This window comes from Glandiceps talaboti, chromosome 8, assembly GCF_964340395.1.
Source record: "Glandiceps talaboti chromosome 8, keGlaTala1.1, whole genome shotgun sequence".
NCBI lineage: Eukaryota > Metazoa > Hemichordata > Enteropneusta > Spengelidae > Glandiceps > Glandiceps talaboti.
In genome coordinates, this window is record NC_135556.1 from 3937218 (window position 1) to 3957339 (window position 20122).

At 33.6% G+C, this 20122-nt stretch overlaps 1 protein-coding gene across 2 annotated transcripts in view; it reads right to left on the reverse strand.

Annotated features, from left to right (window-relative positions):
* LOC144438557 (TBC1 domain family member 1-like) overlaps nucleotides 1–19137 on the reverse strand; it is a 69036-nt gene extending 49899 nt beyond the window's left edge. For both annotated transcript variants that reach the window (XM_078127637.1, XM_078127636.1), the window contains exons 1-2: nucleotides 18504–19137; nucleotides 139–744 (exon numbers count right to left, since the gene is read on the reverse strand). In XM_078127637.1, the coding sequence (XP_077983763.1) occupies nucleotides 139–744; nucleotides 18504–19025 (1128 nt within the window). In that variant the 5' untranslated portion in view covers nucleotides 19026–19137. The remainder of the gene's footprint in view (nucleotides 1–138; nucleotides 745–18503) is intronic.
* Nucleotides 19138–20122: the final 985 nt, after the last annotated feature.

Genomic DNA, 20122 nt, shown 5'->3' on the forward strand with positions numbered 1-20122 from the left:
GCAACTATTTGTGCCAACACAAAATTTTACATGTTGACACAGAACTTTTTCCTATGTCAACATGCAGCTGTGTGCTGCTATGCCTCATATAACTGTTACTATGGCGACACAACATTGTTGCTATGGAAATATCCTTACCTGTGAACAGAATGAGATTTCTTTGAATCTCTTGGTCAGCATAAAATTCTTATTATTCAGACTAATTAAACTGATATCATTTCTTCCAATGTGTAGTAAAATTGTCCTGTTTTGGTCACTTTCTGTAGAATGCATACTTCTTTTAGCTTCATTCTGACTCTCTGCACTCTTAGATTTTTTCTGATTACTTTTACTGTCTTTATTTTCTTTTTCTTTGTTCTTTACTGATTGGTTCTTTGCTTCTTGTGATTGTGTCTCCTTCTCTTCATCTTCCAAATCCATATTATCAGTATTAGTCCTCCCATCAACTTTCTCTTTTGATAAATCTTTCTCCTCCACATCTTTCTCTTCATCATTCTGGACACTCCTTTTCCTCTGTTTTCTTTCTTCGTAATCTTTAAATTTCTGAATGGTATCATCAATGAGTGTAGGTGGTGCCTTTTTATGGGAAACAACGATCTTCCCACAATACAACACTTCAAAGTTGCTGGAGTTGCCATCGATGAGGCACTCGGTGACGGGTAGCTTCCCATGAACCTTTGCATGTTGGTCCTCTTTAACTGCCTCTCGTGTGGCCTCTCTTATTGCATTGGCAAACTTATGAACCTGTCGAGAATAAAAATAGTTTTGTTAATAATCTGTAATCAATAATTGATGACGATTTCATGCAGGTGACATCTAGTTTAGATACTAGCAATGATGAATTCCATCTCATTTTGAGGTGATCAATACACAATGCAATGACAAAATTAGGAAAGGCACATCTTCAATGTTGCTATGGAAACAGTTATCTCGGCCATCAAACTGATATTTGAACAGACATCCCTCCTGTTAATAGTCTGTGTATAGAATTAACAGACTCATGGGACTTCCCATTAAAATACCTGTCAGCATTTATTTCATTGCCAATCTTTCACTGAGATAAAATTATTCAAGCAATATTTCAACTTTAAATCTATCTCTATTCTTCAGACATAAAACTAAGATAGGAAAAATTCATCACAAAATAAATTTTCACATTACATTGTACCTATAAACATAATTTTTATTTAAAGTCAATATATCTACATACATTGTAAGAAGAAAGATTTGATGGGTATGTGTGGACATACATGTACAACTGTAATAACTATATTATAATAATGTCTGATAAAAAAAACTTTACAACAGATTAGCATGTACAAGTAAAAAAATTTGTTGAAATATGATTTATTTGGAACATGTACATGTATGCCAAAAGAAAACATGGTTGTTTTTTAAAGACAGAACTGAAAACATTGTTGGATGTCTGAGACTAAATGTTGTTACTAGTGTTAGTCAGCAAGGTATAGGGTACATGTACATGTCCATGTAAACTAATTCCATTAATAGCCCCTTGGGACAATCTTGAAGAGTACATGTTAATTTAACTTCCTTTCCAGCCAACAAACACCTTACACTAACAGACTACTAGATGTAGATGTCCTCAATTAACCCTTCCTTAGTTTACATGTACATGTATGCTTTGTTTGCTCATAAACTTTACTTACTACTTTTAACATACCATGGAACTTTGTGTGCCGTTAATATTACCTTTAGTTAGTTACTCATACTACATCATGTACATGTACTGGGTACTCCTGCTTGCAAAGTACATGCAGATGTATGGAGTTCAATTCTGACAATGTCCCTAAACATTGTCCAGTGAAACCTTGTACAACATGCCTACATGTATTCTGAAATGTTTGCCTGCCAATAACATACAAATATCAGGCCCAGCATACAAATATACATTGTTATCGATCAATTACTCATTTACTGGTATCTACCTATTTCACAACTCTTACTGAAAAGTCTCTACTCAGATGACCAAGAATCTCAGTATCAGAACTTTTCATATTTTTTCAATGTACCCACCTTACATTTGTATGTAGTAAATGGTACAACTACAAATAATGTACATGTATAGCATTTCCCATTCAGAGATGACCAAAAGTCATTATCATAATTTCCAATGCTACATGTACATGTAGGTTTCTGGGTGGGAACTTCTGTAGTCATGTACATGTACATGTAGATGTAAAATGAGTAAATAGTCAATTTATTACTACTATTTGATCACTTATGTTACTGGCATTTTTGGCAAGTCCCATGCCAGGCTCTTCAAAAGATGGAGAAAGTCTGCATTGTCAGCATGAGTTTCTCAGGATCAATCATACATACATGTACATTGTACATATAATGGTATTTAGTGTAGGTTTGATTTATGGATATGACTCACTGAGGTAATAAAATTAAAGTACATAGCATTTTAAATGTTTAATCTTGAATCATTAATTGAAACCAGGTGCAGTTTACAATACATCTACATATAGCAAATCTTACTGTATTAGTGTATGAATCTGAAGGCCTAAGGAATGATATTAACCAGAAGTGTGCTAAACGTGTAGTATTGAACCTGAAGTTGAACTTCCAGTTCAATCTAATATTATTTCTATGGGCTTCATGTGTACACAGTGAAATTAACAATACATGCATGTGTACATGTAGGTGTATAGGCGATACACATACATGCATGTCTAGGTGTATAGGCGATACACATACATGCATGTGTAGGTGTATAGGCGATACACATACATGCATATGTAGGTGTATAGAAGATCATACACATACATGCATGTGTAGGTGTATAGAAGATACACATACATGCATGTGTAGGTGTATAGAAGATCATACACATACATGCATGTGTAGGTGTATAGGAGATACACATACATGCACATGTAAATCATATTACAGTTACTGTACATCATCATGTGTATATCTATATGTACATTTTTTTTGTATGTGACTGTAGTGATGTAACTGCTCTTGTTAAGTGTGTATGTGTCTGTCTGTGTGTAGGTGTGTGTGTATGTGTGTGTGTGTGTGTGTGTGTGTGTGTGTGTAGGTGTGTGTGTGTGTGTGTGTGTGTGTGTGTGTGTGTGTGTGTGTGTGTGTGCGCGCATGTGTATACATGTACATGTACATGTACATTGTTTACTTATTATGTACCATGGCAATCTAGCATTGCACGGTCTAACACATCCAATGTTTAATAATTAATCATATATGCAGTCTTCTTGATGGTAAAATTATTAGACTGACATGTGTCTTCATTAATAATTAAATGTAGGATTTATGAATATAATAGATCATTATTTATAAGAAAGTTTGGACAGAAAAGGATAAATTTTAGTCGTTATCGCTATTACTATGAGGACTATTTCGTCTGTTGAAACGGTACTATTTGTCTAAGGGCAAAACTCTCATCAAGTCATGACAAACACATCACAGCAATAAACTAGTGTCACCTTTGTACTAATTTTTTTTGTATAAATGTACGTTATAGGTCACTCTGACCTTGACCTACATGTAGATCTTAAAAAGCTTCCACATCTTCAAAATCTATACAATACATGTAAATGTGAATTCTAATTGTCATTGCAAACAAACAGCAACACTACATGTAACATGTGCATCTTTAGTACACTCCCTGTATCATTGCATGTCTGCAGCAAAATATGCTGTGAGCTTGTAAGAATAATTCTGACCTCTTCATTCACTTTTTACCCAACAATTTATTGTGACAGAGAAAAGTAATCACCTAAAAAATATTGAAAGTAATTGCAATATTCTTGGGATTATTTTTGTACATGGACAAGAAATTTAATACTGTGTTAGAAGTTACACGTAACTAAGGTGTATACTTTCTGGCTTCATTTGAGTATAGTGCTTGTGGTGACATATTTTCTCATTTCTTTCATTTTCATTTCTAAATCCCCAAATGATCTAGAATTCACAGAGGGAATACAATACAGTAAATAACTATCGCTAGTCTCATTCATCATGGCCTTCTTTATATTCCTTACACGTAACATTTCTACAAAGGTTCTTATTTTCTTCCAATGTATTTTCTCTGAATTCTGAAGTCAGTGGGTAATTTGATTATTACCGCTGTAAACGTGGCTTAATACCAAATTTAAAATGTTTGAAATTGTTGTTTTATTGCACTGTATAATTATAGTATTGATGAAGACATGATACAGAGAAAGTTTGGACTGGTTTTATCTAATGGGACATATGATGAGTCTACATGTATATCACTTTTTATTTTACATTATGATAGTATACATGTATATGTTTTTGAGTGTTTGTTTTTCCTGTGTACTAAAAACGTCACTTGTTAAATGGCAAAAACTCAAACCAGGTGACTGAGTTCAAGTTTAACTCTCAGTATCTGTAATTTAGCATTTTACCCCATGCTACATGTACATGTATGCTAGAGGGTCAAATTAGAACAAGACTGACTTATTCTCAGTACCTGTAATACTAATAGCATTTTTCCTCACACTACATTGTAGAGGATCAAAATAGAACAAGAAGGTTGACTTATTCTCAGTACCTGTAATAGCATTTTACCTCATGCTAGAGGGTCAAAATAGAACAAGAAGGTTGACTTATTCTCAGTACCTGTAATAGCATTTTAACTCATGCTAGAGGGTCAAAATAGAACAAGGTGGTTGACTTATTCTCAGTACCTGTAATAGCATTTTACCTCATGCTAGAGGGTCAAAATAGAACAAGAAAGTTAACTTATTCTCAGTACCTGTAATAGCATTTTACCTCATGCTAGAGGGTCAAAATAGAACAAGATGGTTGACTTGTTCTCAATATCTGTAATAGCATTTTACCTCACGCTAGAATCAAATCTTGTATATTTTATTCTATCACCATGCATTATAATATTTTATTTCTGTACCAAGAATTCAATGACATAATTCAGTATACACATATATGAATATTTTAAATGTCCAGAAATGCTGTTGCTGTACTGTAATTATAATATTATCAATTGACATTATATTCATGTATTTATAACATTATCGCGATAAACTTTAGTGTAAACTACTCAAGTAAAGTTGTGTTTTTACAAACCTGAAGTTTGTGCCGTTTCACATCAAATTGTGTTCAACATTTCTATATACAAATGTATTGTAATAATTATGAAAATTCATTGAACTGTCAAACGTTTTGAATTCTAACAATAATATAAAATAAAACGCAAAATTTCTTTTGGAGGTGTGTGTGCGATTGCTGACATTTGGAAACTTATGCCGAGCATACATGTATGCTAGTCCATTGACCTTTGCTGTCTGATCTACGCATGTAAATACCTTCATAAGTATATTGTAATAACAGGATATGTGAAGCTACAATTACACTTATTAAATTCATGTGATTACATGACTGTACATAATACAAGGACAAACTGTTATTTGTTACTACACAACAGGAAAACCACATTCTATTGTCTTGTATAGGATAACAAAGTCATTGTTCAATTCAATACCAAATGATGCTGTGTAGGCATGGTCACTCTATTGTCAAAAAAATAATAATGTTTATAAATAGCAAACTGACATCAAGTGATCTATGAAGTATTATATCTTTTCAGTTTGAAATGAAGTATTTTGAGAAACTTTGTATAGTGTATTAATCATGAACATGACAAATTCTAAATACATGTATCGCCAACGACATGGTAATATGAAATGCAATGTACATGTAAGTACTATATGCCTGGCCAAATGATGAAAAAGACTTTAGTATTTCTCATTATACAGTATTCACTGTTTCTGTTTACAGTTTAACTACATTGTACCTAATCCTGATAACAAACATGTTGTGATTTGTTTAACTACACTGCCATTGGCACTACATTGTGTATTTTGTAAAAAGGATGTTGAGAGATAAATGTCCTCAGTCCAATAAAGTGACAGATAGCTGATATTTTGAAAGTAACCCTTCCTACCAGCTATGAAAGCCTAACATTGCTGAAAGTATAGAAACTCTACATGTATGATAGCTGGTGTTTTGGGATTAACCCAAGTCTATGAACATGTAAATCCTAATGGCAATGCTACTGAAAGTGAATGGAATAAAGAAGAAAAGAACAATAAAGCAGTTACATACAGTTAGTAAGTGCTATAGATAGAATCACTATTTTGCACAGCGTCATTGCTCACAACAATGGTGGGATTTTCCTTCTGACAAAGTAAACATGCCGAAAAGGTCAAAGCATGTCCTCATATCCTAAGGAAATCTAATGGTTTTATGCTACCTTGATTGTACATGACTGATTCAACTCCTGGGAAATCTATCTTCATTTTTAGTTCTAAGAGACCACGCAATCTAAAAATCTCTAACCTAATTACATGTACATGCACCTCTATTTTCAGGAGACCACGCAATCTTACTGCAGGCTAACAAATTTAAAATTAAATGTAACTGCAATTAAAGTGTCAGTACTTTCTACAAAACTTAATGTCAAAGCAGCACTTTGGGTATCTTCTGATTACCATCTACATTATATTAAATGCATGCATAAATTAATCCCAATATTTTCATATGGGGGTGTGCAGCCCAAGTTGAAAACATCTACTCATGTACAATCTAAAAAATAGACCCATTGTTAGAGATTTCCAGTCACAAACAAACAGTATGGCTTCCCCCCAGCTTGCATCACATCATGCATACTTCAACTTGTATAACAGATTGCCATGAGAGAAAAATCTTGGGGAAAATCTTCTCGTCATTTACATGTACCTTTATTCTGTTGTTGTGAAGATTTTTCTAAAGCATGGGTACATGTACCTTTCCTATGTTATCGACCCCATGATTAGGCAATTTTCAGATGAAAAGTCGACCCATGTTTAGGCATTTTTTGTGTGAAGAAGTGACCCACTTGGACGACACATCCATGTACCTGTACACCTTTATGGAAGTAACCCCCCTGAGTACCTGACACGCTCTCCGTCAACCAAACATTGTCATTAGCAAATGAAGAGACGGTATTTAACACAGCCTTTAATCCTTGAAGTTTCAATATCTGTACATGTACATGAAATTACATGTACATGTATATTTCAACATGTACAAAAATGTATGTATATTTCATATCTGTTCAATTCCTTTTTATTTTCATTTTTAGAAGACCTTTTTATTCACAGAAGTCAGTTCAGCTTCCAACCACTCACACAAGTTCTGTTACATTTGTAGATACATTTGTACAACTGAGTTGTTAAGTACATTGTACTTGTGGTGAAATAACTGAAATACATTCTCTGCTTTCATCACTTCAACCAGGGACGTATATATAGTTTATGCATCCCTGCTTCAACTGATCACTGATTACAACTGTGATGTACAATCTCTCATCAATCACACATCACATACACACCATGAACACCATTACAGTATGAATTTATCATCAAGCTATTAAAATACAAATTGCTCTACGCTCTACGCTGCAAGCCTCCAAGACATCATGTTAGAAACACCTGTCAATGTACATGTACTGTGCTGTGCTGTTGGACAATAAATTTTATGAATGTCTATGTTAGTATGTATATGTGTACAGTACTGTTGGTGAATTTTTTTATGAATGTCTAATATGTACTTTGCTGTTGGTGAATAAATGAATGTCTACACTTAGGCCAAACAAAGAGTTTGTTTCTTGTCCTATGGAAATTTCAAAAATAATGCGGTGATATGCTTCTTCTTTTTTATGGGGGGGGGGGGGGGGGGGGGGGACAACGACGGACGGAGTGTCGGTTGGGGAAGCACACTAACTCATCAAACATTACACTATCACATACATGCTGTTACCATTGAAGCTGCCCTGAATGATTAATAATATTTATTGAACTTTGAAAGTAAACTACATTGTAAACTGTTTGTTTTACAGCCTGTCATCTCTACTTCTCAAACTGTTTGGTTTCACCAACAATATGGAAAGTAGATGTTGGGGAAAGCTGGAAAATGAAATCAAAACGTACGACACGCATGATTTTAGATGACGCACATGAGGACGAGAAACAAATCCTTTTATTTTTTTGGCCTCAGGTGCGAGATCAATATTTCAATGTTGGATAAAAAAACTACAAATGTAAATTCTTTTAGTTTGGGGAGGGGGGGGGGGGGGGTGGAGGTGGTTGAGCCATTCTAGTTCTCGTCCGATAAAATTGATTTTACTTTTCATTTATAATCTGTTTTGCACCCAAAAATAGAAATATCTCAGGGAAAAAATGTCTAATCACGAAATGTAAGAATTTTCACTCCTAGTAAATGCATGACACTGAAGACATGTTGTGAATGAGATCAAAATCCATGACATTCGCTGTGTATATAATGTGCACATTTTACTCTTTTAAATTTCTTTTCGTTGTGTCTGTGATCGGACGACGGACAGTTTAGGGACAGCAGCTAACTTTGGTAAGTAATTTGACCAGTCCCTTGTAATGTTCTCCTCACACAATGTACAAAAATCCATCAACAATTTTGAGAGACTAACAAACAATTCCTGGGAGATCAATATTAAAAAACAACAGGGTAATGCTGTCTATAAAAGTACTTTTTGAGGCCATCCATGAGATCTTAACAGAATGTTCACAGTTGTTCAAATACTGGTTTCTACTGTTGGTGTTATTATTATTAGACTTTTACAAAGACAATAAGGTGTTAATAAATAGAGCAATTTTCTCAATATACACACTAGCCTTGTATTCATAGTACTACATGTGTATATTATAAACTACTAGTACTACATTTGTACATGTACATACTTATTTGAATTTGATATTGAAGGGGGGGGGGAATAAATGAATGTCTACACTTACAAGTATGTACTGTGCTTTGGGTGGATAAATGAATGTCTACACTTACATGTATGTACTGTGCTTTGGGTGGATAAATGAATGTCTACACTTACATGTATGTACTGTGCTTTGGGTGGATAAATGAATGTCTGCACTTATATACTGTGCTTTGGGCAAATACAAAATGTAAATGAGTGTCTACACTTACATTGTATGTACATGTACAAACATGTACAATGTACTGTGCTTTGGGCAAATAAAAAAATGAATGTCTACACTTACAATGTACCTGTATGTACTGTGCTTTGGGTAAATAAATGAATGTCTACACTACATCATGTAAGTTATGTACTGGGTGAATAAACATGATGAAAATTGATTGCCAGTTATTACAATAATTCAAAAGGCAAATCTCATAATGTTATAATCTTGATATATTATGATGTCTCAGTCAATGTTATAAAATTCTCTACATGGTCTGTTAACATGGTTACATTTTGCACAAAGGTTACCATCAATTTTTTTCAGTGCCAATTACTACAAATGGCCAGCATGACAAAGAATTCTTCAAATTAAACTAATTCATCCAATAACTTAGTAGAAACACAGTAACAGTTCTATACATGCATGTCTGTTACCATGGTTACCACAAAATTGATTTGATCTCCATGGTTAGCACCACAATATCAGTAATACAATGTATATTGCATGTTTAGATGGAAACAACAGGTGCTTTAAACATTGATTTTTTATTGGTATTTCCATGGTAACTACATGTACAGGTGTTTGTACAGTTTGATTGGTGTTCCAAATGTACACTGTACATGTCTCCAATAAGATCTTAGCCACTAACTTGACGATTAACTATGAAAAGATCCTCTGTGATGACATGCAAAGATAGATTGTTACATTTGTAAATACAAAGGTAAAGCCTAAAAGTGAAAAGGCAGAAATGCAAAAGTAAAGGGTCAAAGTTCATATTCAAGTGGACATGCTTTCAGAACATGGGTCACTGTGTATGATGGGTAATTCTGGTTATATTTGTATGCTTGTATAAATGGATATACATTCATTTGTATTTATGCATAAAGTGGAATCACTATATATGTTATGTACACCTGTACAACGTATGGCCTATTATGTGTTTGACACAATAACATACATGTATACATGTATTACTATAATTGTTGTTTATATCGAAATGTACATGTACTATTTTTTTTATAAAAAGTTAAGGATAACACTGACCCTACATTGTATTTGTAAATGAATGAAAGAAAGCCAACATTAAATGAATTTCATCAATAAATGAATATCTTTTTTTTTAAAGATATCTCTTATTTCTGCATTTTGGACCTGACTGTTAACGTGACATTCAAGTAAGTATACATACTATCAAAATTGTTGTACTGTAAACAACTCACTCCTCTCTTCACACTAATAAAATATTACTAGTATTTAAAATAAGAAAATATACATCTTTACATTGTAAATCAATACATGTATGTGTGTGTATGTGTCATTGAAGATTTATAAAATTCTCTTAGGTTGTTTTGATATAAAATTAATCAATATCTCAAGTAATGTATTCAAAGTATAGATTTCGGGTGAATGAACTCTTGGTCTTGACACCCAGGTCATTGTTTCCTGTTTAGTATATCTCACACTCCCAAGAAAGGAAATACTGTATCAAGTTCAGATTTTTTTGACCCCCACAATCACTTCATAACATACCCTGGGTTGATGACCACCAAACAAATTAAAATTGAATTTATGAATTACATGTATACATTGCATTGATTTTGACAAGTGTTGCATACATTACTAACTTAGGACAGTGACCCTGTTGACAAGTGTTGCATACATTACTAACTGAGGACGGTGACCCTGTTGATAATCATATTGCACAGATGTTCACTAAATGTTTACTAAATGTATGTATAGCCTTGAAATATACAAATGATGCAATCAATATTTGTTTGTTTTCCTAAATAGTTTTTATGATCATATAGACAAAGATACAACAGACTTAAATTAAGTAATTTTATAAGATTCCCTTGAATTATCAAAACAAACATTTCATTGGAATTTTTCTCATTGTTCATTTAAATACTGAAGGACATGTGATTTCTTAAAAACATGTCTATTTCTCAATCAAAAGTGGAAAAAGAGAACTTGTGTAAGGAAATATTTAGGGTTAAAACAAGGAAATTCCATGAATGTTATCTTTGAATTTAATACAAAATTACAATAATGAATTTTCTTTAGTATTAATTGCATGTACATGTATACAGACCTTATACACTTAAGTTAAAGTCAAGTAAATACCAGGACTTTCCATGAGCTTTTCATCAGTTTTCCTGGAGTATTCAGATCAACTTTGGTCATTTTCCAAGAGTATTGACCAGTGAAATACTAGTACATCTCACAAATGCAGGAAATACATGTGTATATGAAAAACGTGTCGCAAAATACATTCCAGGAATCCTTTGAAATTCCAGGACTTTCCACAAGTGTATTTTCCTACTATCCTTAAATTTTTGTCAATATGTGTTCATCAATGATTGGATCTACATACAAAATGTATTGGACTTATATAAAGTGATGAGTTGTTGTGTTAACTTTTTACAAAAGATTGTTTGTTTTGATGTGCAATGTCACGATAACAAAAAGATAACTTATAATACTTCAATCCTATGCTAAAACCAAAACAAACACAATGTACTAATATATAGCATTATTATTATGTTAGTGTGGTAAATAAGAATAACCCTACCTACTTTTATCCCTCCACTCAGTATTTCATAAAATACAGAAACAAGTTTGATGCCAAGTTTGACACTTAATCCAAACACAGAGTGGCTGGTTTTATACATGTATGTCAGCCAATAAAATTAAAGGTACTACCAAGTCAACAGATCTACTGGTACATGTACTAATACAGGTTATCTTGTTCAGTAGCAGATAGCGTAGAACGAGCAGAAAGCTGCCAACATTTTCTAAAACATTTATACATGTACAACATGTATGATACTAGTAATAATGTTCCTAAAATAAAACTAGTAAAATCATATTTTGAATAAAAATTTTCACCAAGGTAATAAAAAAATTGTGAGCACACTGCTCTGTGATTTACTGATTACACATACAGGAATTTGTAAAAGGAATCATACTATATGTTATTGTACATCATGAAAAGTTTGAATATACAGTAATGTATTCACTAGTCTAGTACAGGGCTCGAAATTAAATTTTTTTCTTTGGTAGTCCTAGTGGGCTACCAATTTCAGAAAGTGGTAGCCCAAGGATGTTGACAATAGTCCTATATTCAAAAACAGAGCTCCTCTGTTGGAAATATGTGTTTTATTAAAATATTTTATTGTCCATAAATCTTCCATCTTTTTAAAGTATCGCTTAATCAATAGTAGCCTGAGTGGGCTACTGGCTGCAAATATACAGTAGCCCCATGACAAGAATTTGTGATCTATACTAGTGCACTATACTGCATCAGTGCATGTACAAAGAAATGTACAAGTACGGACTCCCAGAGGAGTAATATATTGCACTGTTGTACATGAACAAATACCAAAAGACATGTATCATGTCACTGGCCTAAAGGTTTGCCTATTTGTACAAATACACACACTCTGTTGAATTTTACAATCATGTATATTCTGACAGTGTCTCACTATTAGTAGGAAGAAACACACACAAACAGGAATTCTCATGTCTACCAACTGAGAAGAAATGAATTGTTCAAATTAGAATACTTATCCTTATGAACACTTGGTTTCTTAATGTAAATACCGTATTCACTAATAACCTGTATCTGTTATGACATCATACAATACACAATCAGTTACACTGTAGTGTATGATTTCACAACAAATTGTTATCGCCATATTTTATCTTACAAAATTCTCTGACAGCATCTGAAAGTATGAAGTGAGTATGTGAAATGTAAATCTAGTTTTACATTTGTACTAGGTTTTTTTAAATGTGTTTTTTCATTTTCTTATCTCAGTACCCATGACTCAATCATTCACCACAGAATAAATCCATGGATCACCCTAACCTATCAACATCACATGTGACTGTACTATATATACATGTACATATACATAACATACATTAGCAGACTGGCAGCTGAAACTGGAATTTGTCATTCAATTTCTGATAAGGATTGTCAAACTGGATAGCTTGAAAATTCAATGCTAAAATACTCTTTGAACTGATTGTGTGTTAGAACCTGTGTAAGTCATTTGATCTGCCAAGCTGAATTTTTGGTCATAAAAAATATTGGTATTTTAAAATACATTGCACAATGGTATTTTTCAATTTATTCATAATGGCAAGTCGGCATCTATTTTTAAACATGAATACTAAAAGGTTTGATCAAAAGAAGACTCCATGGCTGTTGTATTAACCCTAAGGATTTGAGAAATTGCAGTTTGGCTATTTGATAAAGAAAAGAGCAAGGACAAATAACTCATAATGGAATATGAAATATATTCTATTTCGTTTACTAATCACCTTAATCTACTGATCTTCATCAAAAAACTTATTTGTAATGTTCTTAATTTCATGTTCTGTGGGCTGGTAAGCTTGTACATGTACACTGCATCCATGCTACCAGCAATCTACATGTTTAATCAATATTTTGACGAAATGGGGTAAAAATACAATAAGACTTGCTTCTGGGAAATTATCTGATATATTTACTGAAATGACAGACTGACCCATTTACAATATAATCATTATTAGTACAAACAACTTCATACATATTAAATTTGACACGCTTCACTGCCCACATTTGACAACTTTATCAAGACTTTGATAAATGTACATGTACACCAAGGTGGCAAGTCAACCTACTAGTTTATACTCCTTGAATAAATTAACCTTAGTACAAGTCTGTTCTCACTGAAATCGGTTCACAAATGACTCAAAACTGAATCAATTTACTTAAATTGGTTTAAAATCGGTTTCTGTTCCCAGGAGCAAACTGAGTAATGGATTTGAATAAATTCACTTGTCCATCTTATGTATATATAAGTGACAAATTGGATTCAGTTTTCTTTTGATTCAATGTGGTACATGTGTATTAATATTGCAAAGTACAAAATGTACAAATAATATTGGTCAGAACTACAGTACATGTACAACTGTACATGTATGAACATTTATCAGTGTAGTACTTTGCAACCTCATTTTTGAAAAAATAGTGTCTAAAAAAGAGCAAACAGAACTCACTAGCACTTAATACAATGTACATCATCTAGTTCTCGCTCAAAAGCCAGAGAGAAAATAAATGGCAATACTTAAACTTGAAGACAATATTCTATCCAAACTCAGAGAGATCACTTTGTTTACAATGAATGAATGCCATATTCACCTAGGGTGAACCATACAATGTCAGCCAAACAATATGGGTATGCAAAATACTCACTTAATAAACAAGACATGATGATTTCAGGGGCAGAAAATGATTGTCAAAAGTCAAGTGCATGATAGCCAAATGAAAATCTAAATTGGAATGAAGTCAGTGTTCCTGTCATCGCTATGTCACCAGGCTTCAAGACAGTTTTGAAACAATTCAACTAAATGATTTTAAAAATTGCTTTTAATGTACACATGTACATTTAGTGAGAGACAGGAGACTTGATTTTGGATCATTTTAGATTTCCATGCATGGGAGAACAGGCTTTTAACGTTTACTTTTCACAACATTCAAATTTCCATTGGTTGAACACTAGAAACACAACTGACCCTTTTCTAAAATACCAGTGAAATTAAAGTAAATATACATTTTTGTACCACAGCTGTCTTGATGAACCAGATAGCAGCCTAATATTTACATTTTCAGACACCATACTACATGTACATCCAGATTATTCTTATATATAATCTCCCAGTATTCCGAATGAGAGGTACGTCATTGAGGTTGAATGATTCCCCTAATCTTGGCTATTGGCTCAGAGGGATACAGATATAGGGGAATCATGAGTCCAAGATGACGTAGCACGAATGAGAAATATCGGGAGATTATTTATTTATTATATACATAGACCCACTATTTTTTTCTATTATGATGACAATTTTAAATTTTCCGAAACTTACGCTGAACATGCATCAATTTTACAAAGTGATGTGGCTACAACACTCAGCTGTTCATTCAGTTTTCAGAATGTAGACGCCATTGTGATAGCTGCTGTCGTTACTACTACTAACGTATATGTTGAGATCAGTAAAATTACACAACAGACTTTCAGGTAGGGAACATTTTGCCAACGATGGGACGTTTGTCAAGAGCAGTGATCAATTCTTTGACAAAATATAGACACTTTCACCAGAAAAAATGAGACATATTGAGAGACTAACTAACGAACAGATGCCTACTAGTACTACACCGGTTATGCATAGAACTTGGCTCAGAGTCATATGCTAAAAACATCAACACTGGCAAGTTACAGGTATAATGTCGAAAAAATTGTGAACTTTTCAAAAACACAAATGTCGTTCATAAATGTTATCAATAGTTGAATTTCACTGCATTGTGTAACTACATGTATCACAACTGGATGTTTTACAATGTTGATGTTAGCATCATGCATGTCTACGTACGTTAGTGGCTGTACGAAGGGCGATAGATGTGTCCAAAAGAGGTGTATTTGTTCATTGTTTACACTGATGATGATGATGCAGATGGTCGATGTTTGGCAATCCATGAATAGCAACAAAACTATATTTTCAAACAACATCGTAACTGTACAGGTTAGTGATGTTTACAAATAATTCAAAGTAGTTGCGACCATATTACTATAGTGTGACTTCAAAGTATAGTGATATGAAATGTATGGATTTCATACTACTATACTTTGACGTCACACCCTGGGAATATGAGGGTCTATGTATATAATAAAGCTTAATATTCAGCATTGGCAAGATCTACATGTAGACTGTAACATTGTTTTTATATACTTATATACATGTATGTAGCTTCAACTCAATTCTAACCACAACAGATTTCCTTAGCCCGTATCACACTACACAACAGCATACTGCATCCATCCAAGCATGTGTTGCTAAGAGACATTTGGTCAAAATGAAGAGAAAAATGTCTGGGGAGCGGGACAGTAACAAACTCAATCTTAATTCCTACCTACACTGTATGTAGACCTAAAAAAAAATCTGTAATGAACTTGTAACAATTTACAAATATGGTAACTGGAAATGTGTAAAATCTAAGTAATCTTATTTTTATATCATTTTTACATTATTTTAGAAATTATATGGCTTATTACTGTCACTATTATGCTGTTGCACTTAAATACTACATGTAGCATATATATAATACCTACAGTTACATGGATTCATTCTACATGTATATATATAATACCTACAGTTACATAGATTCATTCTATTTTGTAAACCAGCTGGCAACAAAATGTATATACATTTGTACATGAAATACATGTATGATGTATATACATGTACGTACGGTTACCCACCTAACTTTTGACAGGTACATGTACGTGTAGTTAATCATATTTATATTATCGTCAGAGGCCTTTTTATTTTTTATAGTTGGTTTATTAAACCAAGAATAGTTGGTGTTCAATACAAAGTGAGCCATACAGTCTGTACACATATGGGGTATCCACCTATTGGCTTTATAAAATATTACCTATTTGGGTTCCAAACAATACCCCACTCTGAGTGTTTTATGAGCTTTTAAAATAATAAATACCTCTCTACATCATGCATGTACAATGTACCATTAACTGGAAATGAATGGAGCATATTCCAGCCTAAAATAGCTACATTATTATTTATACGGCCATTTTGGATTTGTAATAAGATTGCAGATTGCTGGCAAGGTGTGATTTGAATAATGATTCATGAAAATAAAACACATATTTGATTAGTGTAATGATGTTATTTCCTGCCACGCATTGACATGCATTTATAGCAGAAGACATAAATTGACAAATGTAGATGAAATGATACTACTAGAGAACTAATATTCTGTACATGACTTATTTTTACCATAATTATGAAAGTTTGTAGGACTTTTTAAAAGCATATTTCAAATTATACATGTAAGTTAATAATTCTATTTAGGTGTGACAGACACTTGTGTGGGAACACTATAGAAATGATTGGTCCTCAACAATATAATGATAAATTCTATGACTCCATACATGTAGATACAACAAAAGTAATCCGCAACTGTGGGATTCACTCAAACATTGGAGTTTAAAGAATTAATAGAATATGTGTATTTCCTCTGACTTTACAGGACACTCAGGTGGCCATCAGAGGGTGATACTACTGTACTGGGTATTTTATGTTTACTTTCTCGTCTTTGAGCTGCAGTGAAAGTTAGGACAATATGAAAGTAAAAATTGTTAAACAATGACTTCCTGGTTTAATGATGAGATCATCAAATCTACAAATACCAAGAACAATGATATCTCCGTAACGGGATATCCTGAAACTTTGGGAGAAACAAATAACCAAACAGATGTGTCACTGATTGCCTTGAAACATATAAACAAGTTAACCAACACCACAGATTCTTCTCTTTTATTGTGGTTCAACAATGTCAGTACATTTTTTTTATCTGAACTCTAGAGCTTAAAATACATGTGCATGTATATGTAAATAGAGAGATAAAGTTGGTAAGATTATCTACCCTTAGTTTAGAATAGCATTGATACCACTACACATTCCAAGGGTTTCCCCCACAGTATGAGTCACACATTATCTGTACAACAATGTGGCCTTCTCAGGTTTACATTTTTCATACATTTCCCTGATTCCTAGACAACATACAGATACAGAAATAAACATTCTAAATATAATTATTGTTTTCAAATGAATTGAAAACCAGAAGAAAAAACCAATGGGTGATAATGAAGATTTAACTGTCCACCTTTGTTCTACAGTGAACACAATATGACACGCCCCTTTATCTATCACCATGTGTTCTATAGTGTCTGCCAAGGTCAATGACATTATACTCATATTTTCAAAGTGTCAAACTTTAAAATGGTCTACAAAACTTTCACACCAATCTAGGTCAAGGTACAGACCATGGAGTGAACTTTGGTCAAGGTGACATCACTTAAATTACATTAAAGTTAAATACATAAACAATTCAGATCATGTGACAAACATTTTTTTTGTATACGATTTGCACACAATGTACAGAGAGTCGTAGTGACGGAGTACTATAATTTATAAATATTTTTTTTTCAAAGGAGGAAACAAATATATGACGAATACCTGTGTACTCTCAACATGACGAAATACATGAACAGATATAATTTTATATAAAGAAAAAAGTTGAACAGGTGTCTTAAGTAAACGGAAGTATGATTTATAACGAAATATTAACAACATGGTTGTAAATCAAATTTAATTTATTGATTTTTATCTTTCACAATAAACTTTGATAAGGCGCGAACACGGTTGGACAAAATCCTCGATTATATGTCTACGTCTAAGGACAGTCAGGAGAGATACTAAGAACTATCTGTCTCAATCACAATCCTGTCAATAGTAATACATTGTCTAGAATCAGATTACAGTATAACTTTTATCAGAATGTGTCACGAGTTCTTCTCCCGTGATTAGTACCCTCATCAAAAGTTACATTTAGTGGGCGGATTCAATACTTACCGTGTCCGAATCGACTGCTTGAAACACATGGCAATTAAAGTCAGCATCGGCATTGATTTTGTACAGATACGTAAAACACCTTTTGTCTCTTTGACATCGACAGATCCTAGATATTCCCTGAAGTCTGTGTTCGAAAGATATTGCTCCCGTTTCTTCGTCAATACACAGAAGTGTTTTGTTCGACAGCTGAACAACCGCCATACGTCTTTCGGTCCTTCTTCTGACTTCAGCCAATATCCATGGTAACATCGACTGAGTAAAGCGTCGATCAAGCGATTCCTCGCCAAAATAAATCAACCTAAATGTCATTTTTTCTCCGGCTGCGAAGTGCTGATCTTCTGACGACGCCAGTGGCACCGACGGTGGTGTCATTCTTTCTTTTTCAATTTCATTTTCATTGAGAAGTACCTGGACGTTGTCACTGTTGTTATCAGTAACAGTGTTATTTTTAGCAGTCATATGTTCGGACATGTCATTAGATGCACTGTCGGTTTTGATGGCTAGAGCTGTTTCCACACTCATGTTGACATCACGTATACTATCAGACAATCTCTCGAAAATGTACGATCACGAAGATCGCTCAAGTTTGAATGAATGGACCCGCTAGATATCGAGATTCCCACACATGATGGCCGCCATATCGCCCTATGACGTCACAGACCCCCCAACTTACACTGAAAAGTTTTTGCCAGAGGTTACGCGTCGGATGTCCCAGGTCGCGGGGGGGGGGGGGGTCTTAGGGCGTTTTGACAGGAGCGTCACAACGTGGGCGGAGATGAAAATAGTACAAGTTCACCAAAAAGAACAACCATTATCCACCAAATTGAAACCATTTCATGAGGAATGTGTTTTGCAATTTGCAACAAACGCTGCATGCAGCTCTCAATCCCAACGAAGCGGTAGACTCCTCCATAACTTACGGCGGCCCACAGGTGACAGACGAAAACTAAATTTGTGCTATAAATAATTGATTTTTGAGGGCAAAATATTTAATAAAAGGATAACACTTTTATTTCATATGACAAAACATTAATTTCTTGGGTCAATATAGAAATATCAAAGCAAAAAAACTACAATTTCTGTGACAATTAAATTCTTTTTACAGAGCAGAAAATTAATTTGCGAAACGAAAATTTTTATTCGTGTGGCTCAAACTTTATTTTCGTGTGATAACATTTAAGTTGCGGGATAAAAAGTTTAATTGTTGATGCAATGTTTGAAACATTAGAACAGTTTTTTCTTAAGTTTTCTAACAAGACTTAAAATACCTCATTGCAAACTATTAATCCTTAGAGCAGTTAACCAAGTTTTCGTGAAAAAACTTTAAATTTGTGTAAAAAGTATTTAAATGTCAAGCCGGAATATGAATTTAAGTCCATTACAATCTTATACTCTGACAGCAGAAACAACATTTGTCACCATACAACCTCCTTTTCTTATCGACGAGATTTACTTAACACCGGATGCAACATTAATGTTTGGGGACGAAACATTAATATGCGAGGACAAAACTTTCTTTGCTTGACGGAAGCTGGACTGTATGACGGAAATTGATTATATATCTCACAATCCTCGGCACACTCTTGGCGGCTATTTCAACTTCGCGACCAGCACTATAT